Raw genomic sequence first — 13,343 nt, 5'->3', positions numbered from 1 at the left:
TCCCGTACGGGGTTCACATTTTACCGATGAGATAACTGAGGCCCAGAGAAGTCTAGTGATTTGCCCAAGGTCACACAGCAGATAAGTGGACTAGCCAGGATTAGAATCCATGACCTTCTGACTTCCAGGCCCATGCTCTATCCACTACACCATGCTGCTTCTCTGTCACCCCCATCAGAGTGACAGCCCCCCCTTGGGCAAGAACCCCGTTTTCTCCTCCCGCCCCCAGGGTTTGGTTCGGTGACTCGGTCTGGGCCAGGGAGGCCCGTTTCCCACGCTCCCAGTGCCGCGGGGGCCGGGCCGGTCTGGGCAGAGAGGGGGAGCCAGCCCCCAGAGGCAGGTCCGCATGCCACCAGGCAAGTTGGACGGGTCGGGGCCGGGACAACAGGTGGGCGACTGGGTCCTGGAAACGGTGAGACACCACGGCGGGCGGAGGCCCACCTGCATCTGCGGCCAGTATAAACTCTCCTGCGCGGTCCCACTCTCCTCACTCCGCTCCCTGGCGCATTCTCCGAGATCACCACTGCTCGCGGTAAGGATCGCCTCTGCCCCTCTGCCTGCTCCTTGCCCGGGGATGGGGCTGGGATGGGTAGAAGGATGGAGAGGGGAGAAGAGGACAGACAGGAGGTGGGCAGGAGAGGAGGGAGGAGGAGGATGAAAGGAAGAGGAGAGAGAAGAGGGAGGGGAGAGAATAATAATAATAATACTGGGATTTAAGTGCGTACTATGTGCCTAGCACTGTTCTAAGCACAAGAGTAGATACAAGTTAATCAGGTTGGACACACTCCCTGTCCTTCATGGGGCTCACACTCAATCCCCATTTTACAGATGAAATAACCGAGGCCCAGAGAAGTAAAGTGATTTGCCCAAGGTCACCCAGCAGAGAAGGGAGGCAAGAGGAGGGAGAAGAGAGGAAAAGAGAAGCAGCATGGATAGAGCACAGACCTGGCAGTCAGAAGGATCTGGATTCTAAACTTGCCTCTGCCACCTGTCTGCTGTGAGACCTTGGGCAAGTCATATCATTTCTCTGTGACTCAGATACCTCATCTGTTAAAACGGCAATTATGACTGTGGGACATGGATTGGGTCCAACCTGATTACCTTGAAACTACTCCAGCGTTTAGAACAGTGCTGGGCACCTGGTAAGCGCTTAACAAACACCATAGGAAAAAAAAAGAAAGAAAGGAGAGGAGAGAGGAAAGGTGGGGAGTAGAAACAAGGGAAGGAATGGGGAACAAACAGCTAGCCCGCCCCCAATATCAGAACCTCCTTCCCCACTCAGTCTCCTTTTGAATCAGGCCCTCTCGGATCCCTCCGCCTCTCATGCAGTGAGGTTGGCGATGAGTTAGAGCCTGGCAAGGGGGGTGGAGGGGCATGGGGAGCAGAGAGGTGGATGGCGGGGACCCAGGGAGGGAGCCCTGCTGCTATTGTTTCAGAGGAAATGCAGCAGGAAGGATTACAGTGAGAGTTGAAGGGCTGTAAGACTTCAAAGTTGAAAGTAGGCGGACCCGAACTGCCTCACCTAACTTCAGCCCTGACGCATTAGACTGGGAACTCCAGGGATGGATGCTCAACACCAGCACATAGCAGGTGTCCACTATAGCACTCGGCACACCACAGTTCTGCCGATGGTAGGGAAGAGTAGGAATGGGGGTTCTGTTCTCCATCTCCCTGACCTGCTCCCTTCAATCATCCCCCATTCCCAGGACCACAGCACTTATGTCCTTATCTGTAATTTATTTCTATTAATGTCCGTCTCCTGCTCTAGACTGTAATCTCATTGTGGGCAGGGAATGTGTCTGTTTGTTATATTGTACTCTCCCAAGGGCTTAGTACTGTGCTGTGCACAGTAAGCGCTCAATAAATAAGAATGAATGAATGGGTTGGGGATTAGGCCATAATTCAGTGAACTCCTTCCCTATCCATGAGGGCGGTTGTCAGGAGGTGGGCATCCGAGCAGGGTTGATGGTGCCCCTTATGGCCTTCTGTGTCTTTCCCAGCCTCAACTCAGCTGTGCCAACGATGTCCCAGCAGCACCAGCAACCCTGCCCCCCTACCCAGCAGACCAAGCAGCCGTGCCAGCCGCCCCCCAAATGCCCGGAGCCGTGCCAGGCTAAATGCCCACCGCCGGCCCATCAGAAGTGCCCGGAGCCATGCCAGCCCAAGTGTCCACCTCCTGCTCAGCAGAAGTGCCCGGAGCCATGCCAGCCTAAGTGCCCACCGCCGGCCCAGCAGAAGTGCCCAGAGCCATGTCAGCCCAAGTGCCCCCCACCAAAATGAAGCTTCGGGGCATGGGCGACAGACCCCTCCCCAGTCCAATTGGATCCCCTCCTCTTCCTTCCACCTCCTGGTGGCCCCCACTACTGTGACACCAAAAGTTGGAGATGCAGAGGCGGTGCCAGGCTGACATCCACCAGGTCGGAGCACTCCTGGTCGCTGCTGCCTGTGGCCTAGAGGAAGAGGCTCGGGAGGGGAAGGGAGGGGGAGAAAGAAAAGATCTTTATCATCCATTGTGCCCTTAACTAATAAAGCTGATGTCGCCTTCACTGTGTTCCTACGTGCTTCCCCCTAGAGCACAGACACTCACTCTTTCTCTCTCTCTCTCTGATGGGAAGGAGGAGGAGGCATGAACCATCCCCTTGAGGGGCGGCTAGTCCAATGCGGGGAAGACACACACACAAGCCTGGGTGCCGGGGGACGGAGAAGTGCGAGAGGAAGAGGCATAATCCACGACCTGGAGGGGCTGACCGTCGTTGGGGGAAGACAGGACACACACACTTTGCTGGGAGAGGGAGAAGGGACAGAGGGAGGCTGCAAATTCGATGGGGGAGTCAGAATATACACAGAAGCCTGGGCCCGAAGAGAAGCCCACGCCACAGGTGACTAGCCGCAATGACGATTACCCGCCTGCAGGGGGCGGTCTGGGCCTCCTGCAGGCCATCATGGGCCGACAGAACCGGACTCATGATTTCCTGACGAAGCCCGGAAAGGCGGCACCGGAGGAAAGCCGGGAAGCCTCTCTGCAGGAGGCAGATGCTACGTCCAGTCGGGAGGGTGTCGGAAATCTGGGGTTTATGGGAAGGGGGGAATGATACGAAGGAAGGGGAAACTAGGTGCAAGCTGAAATGCACTTTTGAGCTTCCTCTTACAGGAGGCCTGTGGGTGGAGTAGACATTCCTTTTCCATTCCTGCCCTCAGAGTGTGCAGAACACCGTTCTGAATGCTGAAGAGTGCGTAGAAGACAGAGGACAAATTAGACACTGTCCTTATCCAATCGCTAATACTTATTCAATCGTATTTATTGAGCGCTTACTGTGTGCAGAGCTTGGGATCACACAATACAACAGAGTTGGTAGACACATACCCTGCCCACAGTGAGTTTACAGGCTAACCCACTTACGCTCACAGTCTAAGGGGGAAGGATAGCTTATAATAATAATGTTGGTATTTGTTAAGCGCTTACTATGTGCAGAGCGCTGGGGTAGATACAGGGTAATCAGGTTGTCCCTCGTGAGGCTCACAATTAATACCCATTTTACAGATGAGGGACCTGAGGCCCAGAGAAGTTAAGTGACTTGCCCACAGTCACACAGCTGACAAATGGCAGAGCCGGGATTCGAACCCAGGTCCTCTGACTCCCAAGCCCGGGCTCTTTCCACTGAGCCACGCTGCTTCTCTATTTTATATTTCATATTATATAATATATTTATATTTTAACTCTACATTACAGGTGGGGAAACTGAGGACCAGAGAAGTGAAATGACTTGCTCGAAGTCAAACAGCAGATCGGGGAGAGAGTAGAAACAAGAAATCGGGTGTCTTGCCTCTCAGTCCACTCTCTTTCCCGGCCTTCCTAGAAAACGGTTAAGCTTCCACTACATCTCTCCTCCTGTCCCCCTCCAGCCCACGCCGAATGTGTCAACAGGGTCCTTAATCAAGTAAAAAAAGCAGTGGTTTAGTGGAAGGAGCACGGGCTTGGGAGTCAGAGGTCATGGGTTCTAATCCTGGCTCCATCATTTGTCAGCTGTGTGACTTTGGGCAAGTCACTTAACATCTTTGTACCTTAGTCACCTCCTCTGCAAAACGGAGATTAAAAGAGTGAGCCCCACATGGGATAACGATTAGCTGGTATCTACTCCAGCGCTTAGAACAGTGCTTGGCACATAGTAAGCACTTAACAAATATCATTATCATTATTATTATTAACATAGCAAGCACTTAATAAATCCTATTTAAAACAAAGAGAAACCATTGGCTGTGAGTACCAGGTTACAAAGCCAGGATGCACTCCTGGCCACGTGGACTAGGCCATGAAGCCAAGGTGAACCGATGGACTTGTGGACCAATTCACGAAGCTGAGGTCAACAGCTGGCCATGTGGACCGAATCTCAAATTTGGGGTGAACCACTGGCCACGTGGACCAAGTCATGAAGCCAGGGTGAACCGGTGACCACATAGACCAGATCAAAAAGCCACATGGACCGGTGGCCACATGGACTAAGTCACAAAGCCAGGGTGAACCAGCAGCCTCGTGGATCAGCTCATGAAGCCAGGGTGAACTGGTGGTCGCATAGACCAAGTCACAAAGCTGGGGTGAACCAGTGGCCACCTGGAATGGGTCGCGAAGCCAGGGTGAACAAGTGGCTGTGTGGACCGGGACACAGAGGAGAAATAAACTCCTGGTCACAAGGGGGGTGAACTGGTGGCCATGTGGATAGGGTCACAAAGTCAGTTTGAACCACAGGCCAAGTGAACCGGGTCATGAAGCCAGGGTGAACCGGTGACTATATGGACCAGGTCCCGAAGCCAGGATAAATCCTAATGCTTCCTCCTGGGGCCTGGGTCACAGCCTCATCTCCCGGAAATTTGCTACCACTCACCGCCCCTAATCCGGGCCGGAATCCTGCCGACCAGGTGACTCCCCTCATCCGGCTAAAGTCTGATCCTACGGAGTTTCATCTGTCATCAAGCATTTTACCCTTTTGTCACTGACGGCTCACACTTCTCTCTTGGTGGATGGAGGGATGTGTGATGGTGAATTTATGACCTGGGCTGCTCTGAGCCCCACAACCTGCCTTGAAAATCCATTCACTAAGGCAGATACGAAGAGTCTCCTCCTCCCTCAGCGCCCATGGGATATGCGTGTGTGTGTGTGTGTGTGTGTGTGTGTGTGTTTGTGTGTGTGTGGTCTCCTCCAGATGGGCAGTTCCCCAAGGGCAGGAATAGAGTTTCAATAAACTATGTTTATTGAGCCCTTATTGTGTGCAGAACACTTTACTAAGTACCTGGAGAGTTCAGCAGTTAGTAGACACAAGTCCATACTCAAGGAGCTTACGATCACCTTCTCTCTCTGCGGTCTCTCCAAACTGGGACCTCTTTCCTCCCCGCCCTCCACCACAACCCCCTCTTCCTGCTCCTCTCTTTCGTTCTCCCCAGTCTGGAGGATCCGGCGGTGATGTCACTGGGAAATTTCCACCCTCCCCCGCACTGCCCCCAACCTTATTTTCTGCAGGGAGCCAGCCCGCGTCTCTCCCAGGACAAGTCAGATCCTGCCTGCTTCTCCCCCATCTCAGCAGCCACACCACCCCATACACCGGTCTCCCCGCCCCAGGCGGAGACGCCTCCATACCTCGCTGCCCGTCTTCCTCCTCCATAAGAGAGTACTGTCCCCCCTGGCACCACCCATCCCTCTCTCCAGTTACCCTTGACCCCTGCTCCATCTCCTCACTCTTTCTCCCCTCTCTTCTCATGCCTCTACCCATTCCTCATTTTGCCTCTTCTCCCTCTCCTCAGTCCTCATCCCTATCCCCTTACCCTTGGGAGCAATGGGGCAAGAGTCTACACCTGGATTCCAGCTGTTCATTCATTCATTCAATCATATTTAATGAGCACTTGCGTGCGGAGCACTGTATTAAGTGCTTGGGAAACTACGACAGTAAACAGACATGTTCCCTGACCACAGTGAGCTTACAGTCTAGAGGGGAAGACAGACATTAATAGAACTAAATAAATTATAGATATGTATGTAAGTGTTGGCCTGGGAGGTGGGGATTTGTTTCTTTTTCAGACTGGGGAAAATCCATAGCGGGGGTGGGGAAGAAAGGGGCTGGGGGTTGAGAGCGTTTAGTAGTAAGTGCTCAATAAATACTAGTGAATGAATTAATTAATAAATGACTACATAAGCTCAGAAAACAGAAGGCTGAGGAAGGAAGTTCGAATAACCCCATCCCCTTCCGGAAGGCACCCACCTCTCCTTCTCAGAATGACGAGTCACAGGGACTCAACTGCAATGAGAAGAACTGCAGTTAGACATCCTGTAATTGTCCCTGATCCTCTAGAATGGGTCAGATGATGGAGCATGCTCAAGGGCCAGCCTGGCCTAATGCGTAGAGCACGGGACTGGGAGTCAGAAGGACCTGGTTCTAATCCCAGCTCTGCCAACTATTAACAATAATAATAGTGGTATTTGTTTAGTGCTTACTATGGGCCCACCACTGTAATAAATGCTGGGGTGGAGGCAGAAAATCAGGTTGGATAAAATCCCTATCCCCATTTTACAGATGATGTAACAGGTGCAGAAAAGTGAAGTGACTTGCACAGGGTCACACAGCAGACATGTGCCAGAGTCATGATTGGAACAAATGACCTTCTGACTCCCAGGCCAATGCTCTATCTACTATACTTACAGGCTCACATGATACCTGTCTCCTCTGTGACCTTGGGCAAGTCACAACTGTTCTGTGCCTCAGTTATCTCATCTGTAAAATTGGGATTAAGACTGTGAGACCCATGAGGGACCAGGGACTGTGTCCAACCTGATTAGCTTGCATCTACCCTAGTGCTTAGTACAGTGTCTGGCACTGTAAGCACTTAAATACCATTATAAAAAACTGACACCTTTATCCCAGGAGAGCCTTAATCCTACAGACATGAGTGTTTCTTGGAGAACTGAGTGGCTCCCTACCCATAGGCAGGACACTGGATGAAATGACCTCACTGCATTTGCAGGATCTGAGTTTGGAGTTTTCAAGTGGCTCAATGCTTCGGTCCGTCTGCACTGCAGGTAGCACTGCACTCCTGAGTGAAACTGGATTCCAGCATAGAGCATGTGCAAAACTTGATCATATGCTCCCTACAAACACGCTCTCACCTCAAAAGTACAAACCCGGGGTAACCGGGAAGGGTGGAAGGGGATGTTTAGAGAAGCAGCATGGCATAGTGGATAGAGCACAGGCCTGAGTCAGGAGGTCGTGGGTTCTAATCCCAGCTTTCCCACTTGTCTGCTGTGTGACTTTGGTTAAGTCACTTCACTTTCTGTGCCTTAGTTACCTCATCCAACCCAATTTCCTTGTAACCACCTTAGCACTTAGTACAGTGCCTGGTACACAGTAAATACTTTACAAATACCACTATTATTATTATTATTCCACCATCCACCCAGCAGTGGAGACTCAGGTCCAAAAGACTTCGGGGATTCCACGGTCTACACCACCAGGATATAATCCTCCTTCACTCCCCACTCTATCATCTAACTGGCTTGACTTGGTCCGCACTGTACTATCCCCTCCCCAGATTGCAACATTTTTACCACCCAGGTGGATCTAGCCTAAGCATGGTCCAGCTTGATAAGAATGGAAACAACCCCTGCCTCCCCCAAACCTCCACATCGGGGATGGTGATCCTCATTCATTCATTCAATAGTATTTATTGAGCGCTTACTATGTGCAGAACACTGTACTAAGCGCTTGGAATATACAATTCAGCAAAAGAGAGAGACAATCCCTGCCCAATGATGGGCTCACAATCTAAATGGGGGGACAGACAGCAAAGCAAAACAGAACAAAAAAAAGCAAGACAACATTATCACGATAGGGTCAAGGGGATGTACACCTCATTAACAAAATAAATAAGGTAATAAATAATATATACAAATGAGCAGAGTGTTGAGGGGAGGGGAAGGGGGGAGAAGCAGAGGGTGGAGGGGAAGCAGAGGGAAAAAGGGGGGCTCAGTCTGGGAAGGCCTCTTGGAGGAAGTGAGCTCTCAGTAGGGCTTTGAAGAGGGGAAGAGAGTTAGTTTGGCGGACGTGAGGAGGGAGGGCATTCCAGGACAGCGGTAGGATGTGGCCCAGGGATGGACGGCGGGATAGGTGTGAACGGGGGACAGTGAGGAGGTGAGCGGCAGAGGAGCGCAGTGTATAGGGTGGGCAGTAGAAAGAGAGAAGGGAGGTGAGGTAGGAGGAGGGAAGGTGATGGAGAGCTTTGAAGCCAGGGCCTGTCCCTGCCAGGACTGGTTCTCCCTAGCTGGATCTGTGTACATCACCCAGGTAAACCAGAAGGACAGTCGGGCCGCACCGGCCAGAAGAACGAGACAGCCTGGCCCCGCGTCACATCCAGAGGCCGAGGGAGAGATTAATTTTTCCCTAATGAGGGTTTTGGGGCTCTGCAGCCCTGCTGACTCACTGAGCCAGTCCAAGAGAAGAGGGAGGACTTGGGTGAGTCACCAGGGGCTTGTACACCAGTTCCGACTGCCCTGCCCGCTGGAGACCACGTGTCCAGTTGGCCAGTAAAGGAGTCATACTGACCAGCCCACTGCCTCCAGGTTGGTGAGCCGAAACTCTCTCCCCACAGTTGGCCATTGCCTAATGTCTCAGTGGGACCCTCCATGCTCTGGCCTAGGGCCTGACTCACTGCACTTCCCCATCACTGCAGTTTTTTTTTTAAAAAAATGGCATTTGTTAAGCACTTAATATGTGCCAGACACTGTACTAAGTGCTAGGTAGATACAAGGTATTCACGTTGGACACAGTCCCTGTCCCACATGGGGCTCACAGTCTTAATCCCCATTTTAATCACACTGGACACAGTCCCTGTATCACAGGGGGCTCACAGTCTTAATCCCCATTATACAGATGGGGTAAACTGAGGCACAGACATATAAGGTGCCTTGCCCGAGGTCACACGACAGATAAGTGATGGAGCTGAGATTTGAATTCGGATCCTTCTGACCCCCAGGTTCAGGCTCTTTTCACTAGGCCACACTACTCAATTTATTTTTTATTGTACTCTTCCAAGCGCTTAGTAAATGCTCTGCATACTAAGTGCTCAGTAAATACGACTGAATGAATTTGAGATTCATCTTTCCCCATCCCCACTGGAAAATATTTCCCTCCTAGAATGGCTTCCCACTCAAGCCCCCAAGTGAGGACTCTCTCCCCAACTCCTCTTCTTCTAACACCCAAGTCTCTGTCTCTGAGTTAAAATTTCAGCTGAGAAAACACTTCCTCTCCTCTAGTTGCTCCTCAAGGAAGCCAACCCATGTAAGGGACGCAGCATGGTGGAGTGGATAGAGCGTGGACTTGGGAATCCAAAGGACCTGGGTTCTAATCCCAGCTCTGCCACTTGCTTGCTGTGTGAACCTGGGCAAGTCACTTAACTTCTCTGTGCCTCATTTACCTGACTTGTAAAATGGGGATTAAGACTGTGAGCACCATGTAGGACAGGGACTCTGTCCAATCCTAATTTCTTCGTTCGTTCATTCAATTCATTCAATTGTATTTATTGAGCACTTACTCTATGCAGAGTACTGTACTAAGCACTTGGAAAGTACAATTCAGCAACAAAGGGAGACAATCTCTGCCCACAATGGGCTCACAATCTAGAAGGGGGGAGGCGGACAATCAAAAGAAGTAAACGGGCATCAATAGCATCAATATAAACAGAATTATAGATGTATACACATAAAAACAAGTAAACAGGCATTAATAAAAAATAAATAGAACTATAGATATATACATATATACACAAGTGCTGTGGGGCCGGGACGGGGGTACAGCAAAGGGAGCGAGTCTAGGAGATGGGGAGGGGAGGGGGAGCTGAGGAGAAGGGGGGCTTAGTTGGGAAAGTGGGCTTGTACCTATTCTAGTGCTTAGTTCAGTGCCTGGCACATAGGAAGCACTTAAATACCACCACCACTATTATTATTATTATCGTTGTTGTTGTTAACCCCGATCCTCTAGGTGGTCGAACACCACCATCCATTCAGATCACCCTTGTCCACCCTAGACCTTGATGCCTGGAATCCCCAAATATGTGCCGCTATTTTTTGGTGTGCTTTTGACATCTGGAGAGTCTACTCTGAGTCTGCTTATGGGCCTGGGTTTTGCGACTGTCCTGTTTTCTACACCAGACTGGCCACCCGTCGAGGACAGGACCCTGTCTCTTGACCCCTATGACCCCTCTCCAGATGGTGGCCCAGGTTTCTGGTGATAGATTGAGGGTGAGGGGGTCGGAGACACCACTTCAGCTCCAATAAGGCCGTCAGGGGAAGTGACCCCGATAGGAGGAGGTGGGGTGGGGCACTTTCGCCCTGACACGTCATCCCGCGTCCACCTGCCAGGCAGCGGGTCCGGCAGGGCGGCTCAAGGCTGGCCCCGGGCGGGCTCCGTGTCACGGGTGATCCCAGCCCCCGGGGAGGGGCAGGCAGCACGGAGGGAAGGAAAACTCGCAGGGCCCCGCCTCCCAGAGCCTCTATAAAGGGCACTCGGTTCTGGAGACGTAAAAACCCGACAGCTCCAGTCCGTCTCCTTCGACCTCCTTTGGTGAGTCCCCTTTGCCTCGGCTCCCAGAGCCTGGCCCTCTCGATTCCCCTGCTTCCATTTCCCCACAAGCCTTCCTCCCGTCTGCCTCTGTGCCCCTCCTCCGAGATCACCCCATCTCTCTGTTTCACTCTACATTTTTTTCTCTGGACTTGGTCCTTTCTCTCTCTACTTCTGTTTTTCCTAGCTCTGTGTATATTTTACAGTGCCTAGGTCATTTCCCTACCTTTCTCTGTCCCCAAGTCACCCTCTCACTGGCTCTCTCGCCAACACTCGTGGTGATGTCTCTGACCCTGTCTGTCTCTGTGTGTGTTCTATTTAATGGGAGAAGACAGGGTGGTGGGTTCGAATTTCCCATTTCTATTGGAGCTGGGAGGTCAGCTCCCCAGCATCAGGGAGGGAGAAGCCAGAGGATCCTCTGGGGATACAGGCTTCTGGGAGTCTGGGTTGGGGGAATGTACTATCTTCGTATTTGTTAAGCGCCTATGTACCAAGTCCTGTACTAAACCCTGGTCTAGAAACAAGATAGAGCAAAGGTTTCCCCATCCAGGTCTTTCCAATATCCTGGACTCTTGGGGATGGAATGGGGGGTTGGCGGAAGGAAAGAATGCAGGGAGATGAATAGCTAGGGATGGGGCACAAAGACAGGGAAGACAGACAGACGACGGGGACAGAAAGAAGAGATAAAGAGTAGTCAGAGACAAAGTGACAGTGAGGAGGAGATGACGAGAACATCAGAGACAGAGAGATGACATAGAAACATGACATAGATGACATGATGATAGGGAAGGTCGGAGACAAGGCCACACAGAGGGGAAGGGTGTCAGGGAGTTCATGAGTGGACTGGAGAGATGCAGAGTGGCCTAGTGGATAGAGCATGGGCCTGGGAGTCAGGAGGACCTGTGTTCTAATTCCGGTTCTGCCACTTGTCTGCTGTGTGGCCTTGGGCAAGTCACTTAACTTCTCTGGGCCTCAGTTCCTTCATTTGTAAAATAGGGATTGGGACTGGGATCCCCACATGGGATGGGGGCTGTGTCCAACCCGATTTGCTTGTATCCACCCCAGCGCTTAGTACAGTGCCTGGCACATAGTAAGCACTTAAATACCCCAATTATTATTATTGGAGTTCTGAACTGATTCTCTTCTGTCTCTCTTCCTTCCCCTCACCCAGCATTACTTCCGCATCCACCAGCAAGATGTCTCAGCAGGCCAAGCAGCCCACCCAGGTTCCTCCCAAGGAGCCATGCCACCCCAAGACACCGGCACCTACTCCATGCCACCCGAAGACTCCTGAACCCTGCCACCCGAAGACTCCCACGCCGAGCCCAGCCCCTACCCAACAGAAAGCCCCTCCAGCCCAGCAGGTCCCCAAGACCAAGCAGAAGTAGGCCCCCATGTGGCCCCTGGAACCCACCCCCCCCAATATCCCCCGACCCCAACCCCAATTGCGGTCCACTGGCTCTTACAAGGCAGAACGGATCCTGTCATCCAATCGCACGGCCTCCTCATAGTCGGCGATGGAGTCAGCTCCAGCCCTCGACAGAAGCTCATCTGGAGAGCCCCAATATGCTGCGACGATGACATCACAACATCTACCCTGCTCCCTGCCTTCCCCTCACCCCAATAAACCTTTCTCTTCTGGTGAAATTCTTTCTGGCTCTTGTGTCCATTTCCCCTCAAGGTCGTGACTGGAAAGCTTAGCCCTGACAATACTAATTAAAATTAATGGTATGTACTAAGTGTTTACTATGTGCCAGGCACTGCACTAAGCGCTGGGGTGGATACAAGCAAATCAGGTTGGATACAGTCTCTATCCGATGTGGGGCTCCCAGTCCCAATCCCCACTTTAGGGATGAGGTAACTGAGGCCCAGAGAAGTAAAGTGACTTGCCCAAGGTCACTCAGCAGACAAGGGGTGGAGCCTGGATTAGAACCCATGACCTTCTGACTCCCAGGCCTGTGCTCTATCCCCTAGGCCATGCTACTTCTTTTATGGCTTATGACCTTCAGGCTGGAAGATGGGGATGGCGGGGATGCCCCGTCTTTTCATGCATTATAATGACCCAGCTTTTACTAGGCTTAGGGCTAGATACAATAGAAACTGTCCTTGTCCTGGGGCTCACACCAGAGAAGAGAAAACTCTTATTCTTACTTCTCGGGGGAGAAAACTGAGAATCGGGAAACTGAAGTGACTTGTTACAGGTTACGTTAAGCAGCTGAAGGAACCTGCCCATGCCCCACCACCTCAGTGTGCTTTTCACTCTTCAATCCTTCCCCGCGATTACATATTGTGCCTCTACAATCCACCCCGGCCACTCACTGCTTACTATCTCTGAGAAGACAAACTAAAATCAATTACAGGTAAGAGAGATGTTAGTCTGAATATCTGCTCTTAAGTATTACGAGGGTCAGGGCAGGGGCGGTAAGCAACCAAGTCCTTAAGGAACATAAAAAGTACTTAAATCGCAGGGTGGGATAGGGAAATATAGGGGAGGGAAAATGAGAGAATGGCCAGCTAAGACCCGCTAGGAGAAATGGGACTTCAAAGTTGAGGAGAGCAGAGGAATGACAGGGGTGAAATTTCTCTAGGGAGGGATCCTCTTAAATGCCTCTAAGTGCTTAATATAGAGGGCTGAATGTAGTAGATGGGGAAGAAGGTAATGGTGAAACACTTCTGTATTATTTTCCAAGACTCTATTGGATACCAGGATGACCAGAGGTGGCGAACATAGACTATTCTGGAGAAAGC

General features: G+C 51.5%; 1 protein-coding gene across 1 annotated transcript; it reads left to right on the top strand.

The window, feature by feature from the left end:
* Positions 1–505: 505 nt before the first annotated feature.
* Positions 506–12,029, top strand: LOC114808057 (cornifin-A-like). The gene is made up of 4 exons (XM_039910853.1): positions 506–532; positions 2,001–2,272; positions 2,914–3,070; positions 11,767–12,029. The coding sequence occupies exons 2-4, from the start codon at positions 2,023–2,025 to the stop codon at positions 11,981–11,983; spliced, it is 624 nt and encodes a 207-aa protein (XP_039766787.1). The 5' UTR covers positions 506–532; positions 2,001–2,022; the 3' UTR covers positions 11,984–12,029.
* Positions 12,030–13,343: the final 1,314 nt, after the last annotated feature.

Source organism: Ornithorhynchus anatinus, chromosome X5, assembly GCF_004115215.2.
Source record: "Ornithorhynchus anatinus isolate Pmale09 chromosome X5, mOrnAna1.pri.v4, whole genome shotgun sequence".
Taxonomy (NCBI): domain Eukaryota; kingdom Metazoa; phylum Chordata; class Mammalia; order Monotremata; family Ornithorhynchidae; genus Ornithorhynchus; species Ornithorhynchus anatinus.
This window is presented reverse-complemented; position numbering and strand designations above follow the sequence as displayed.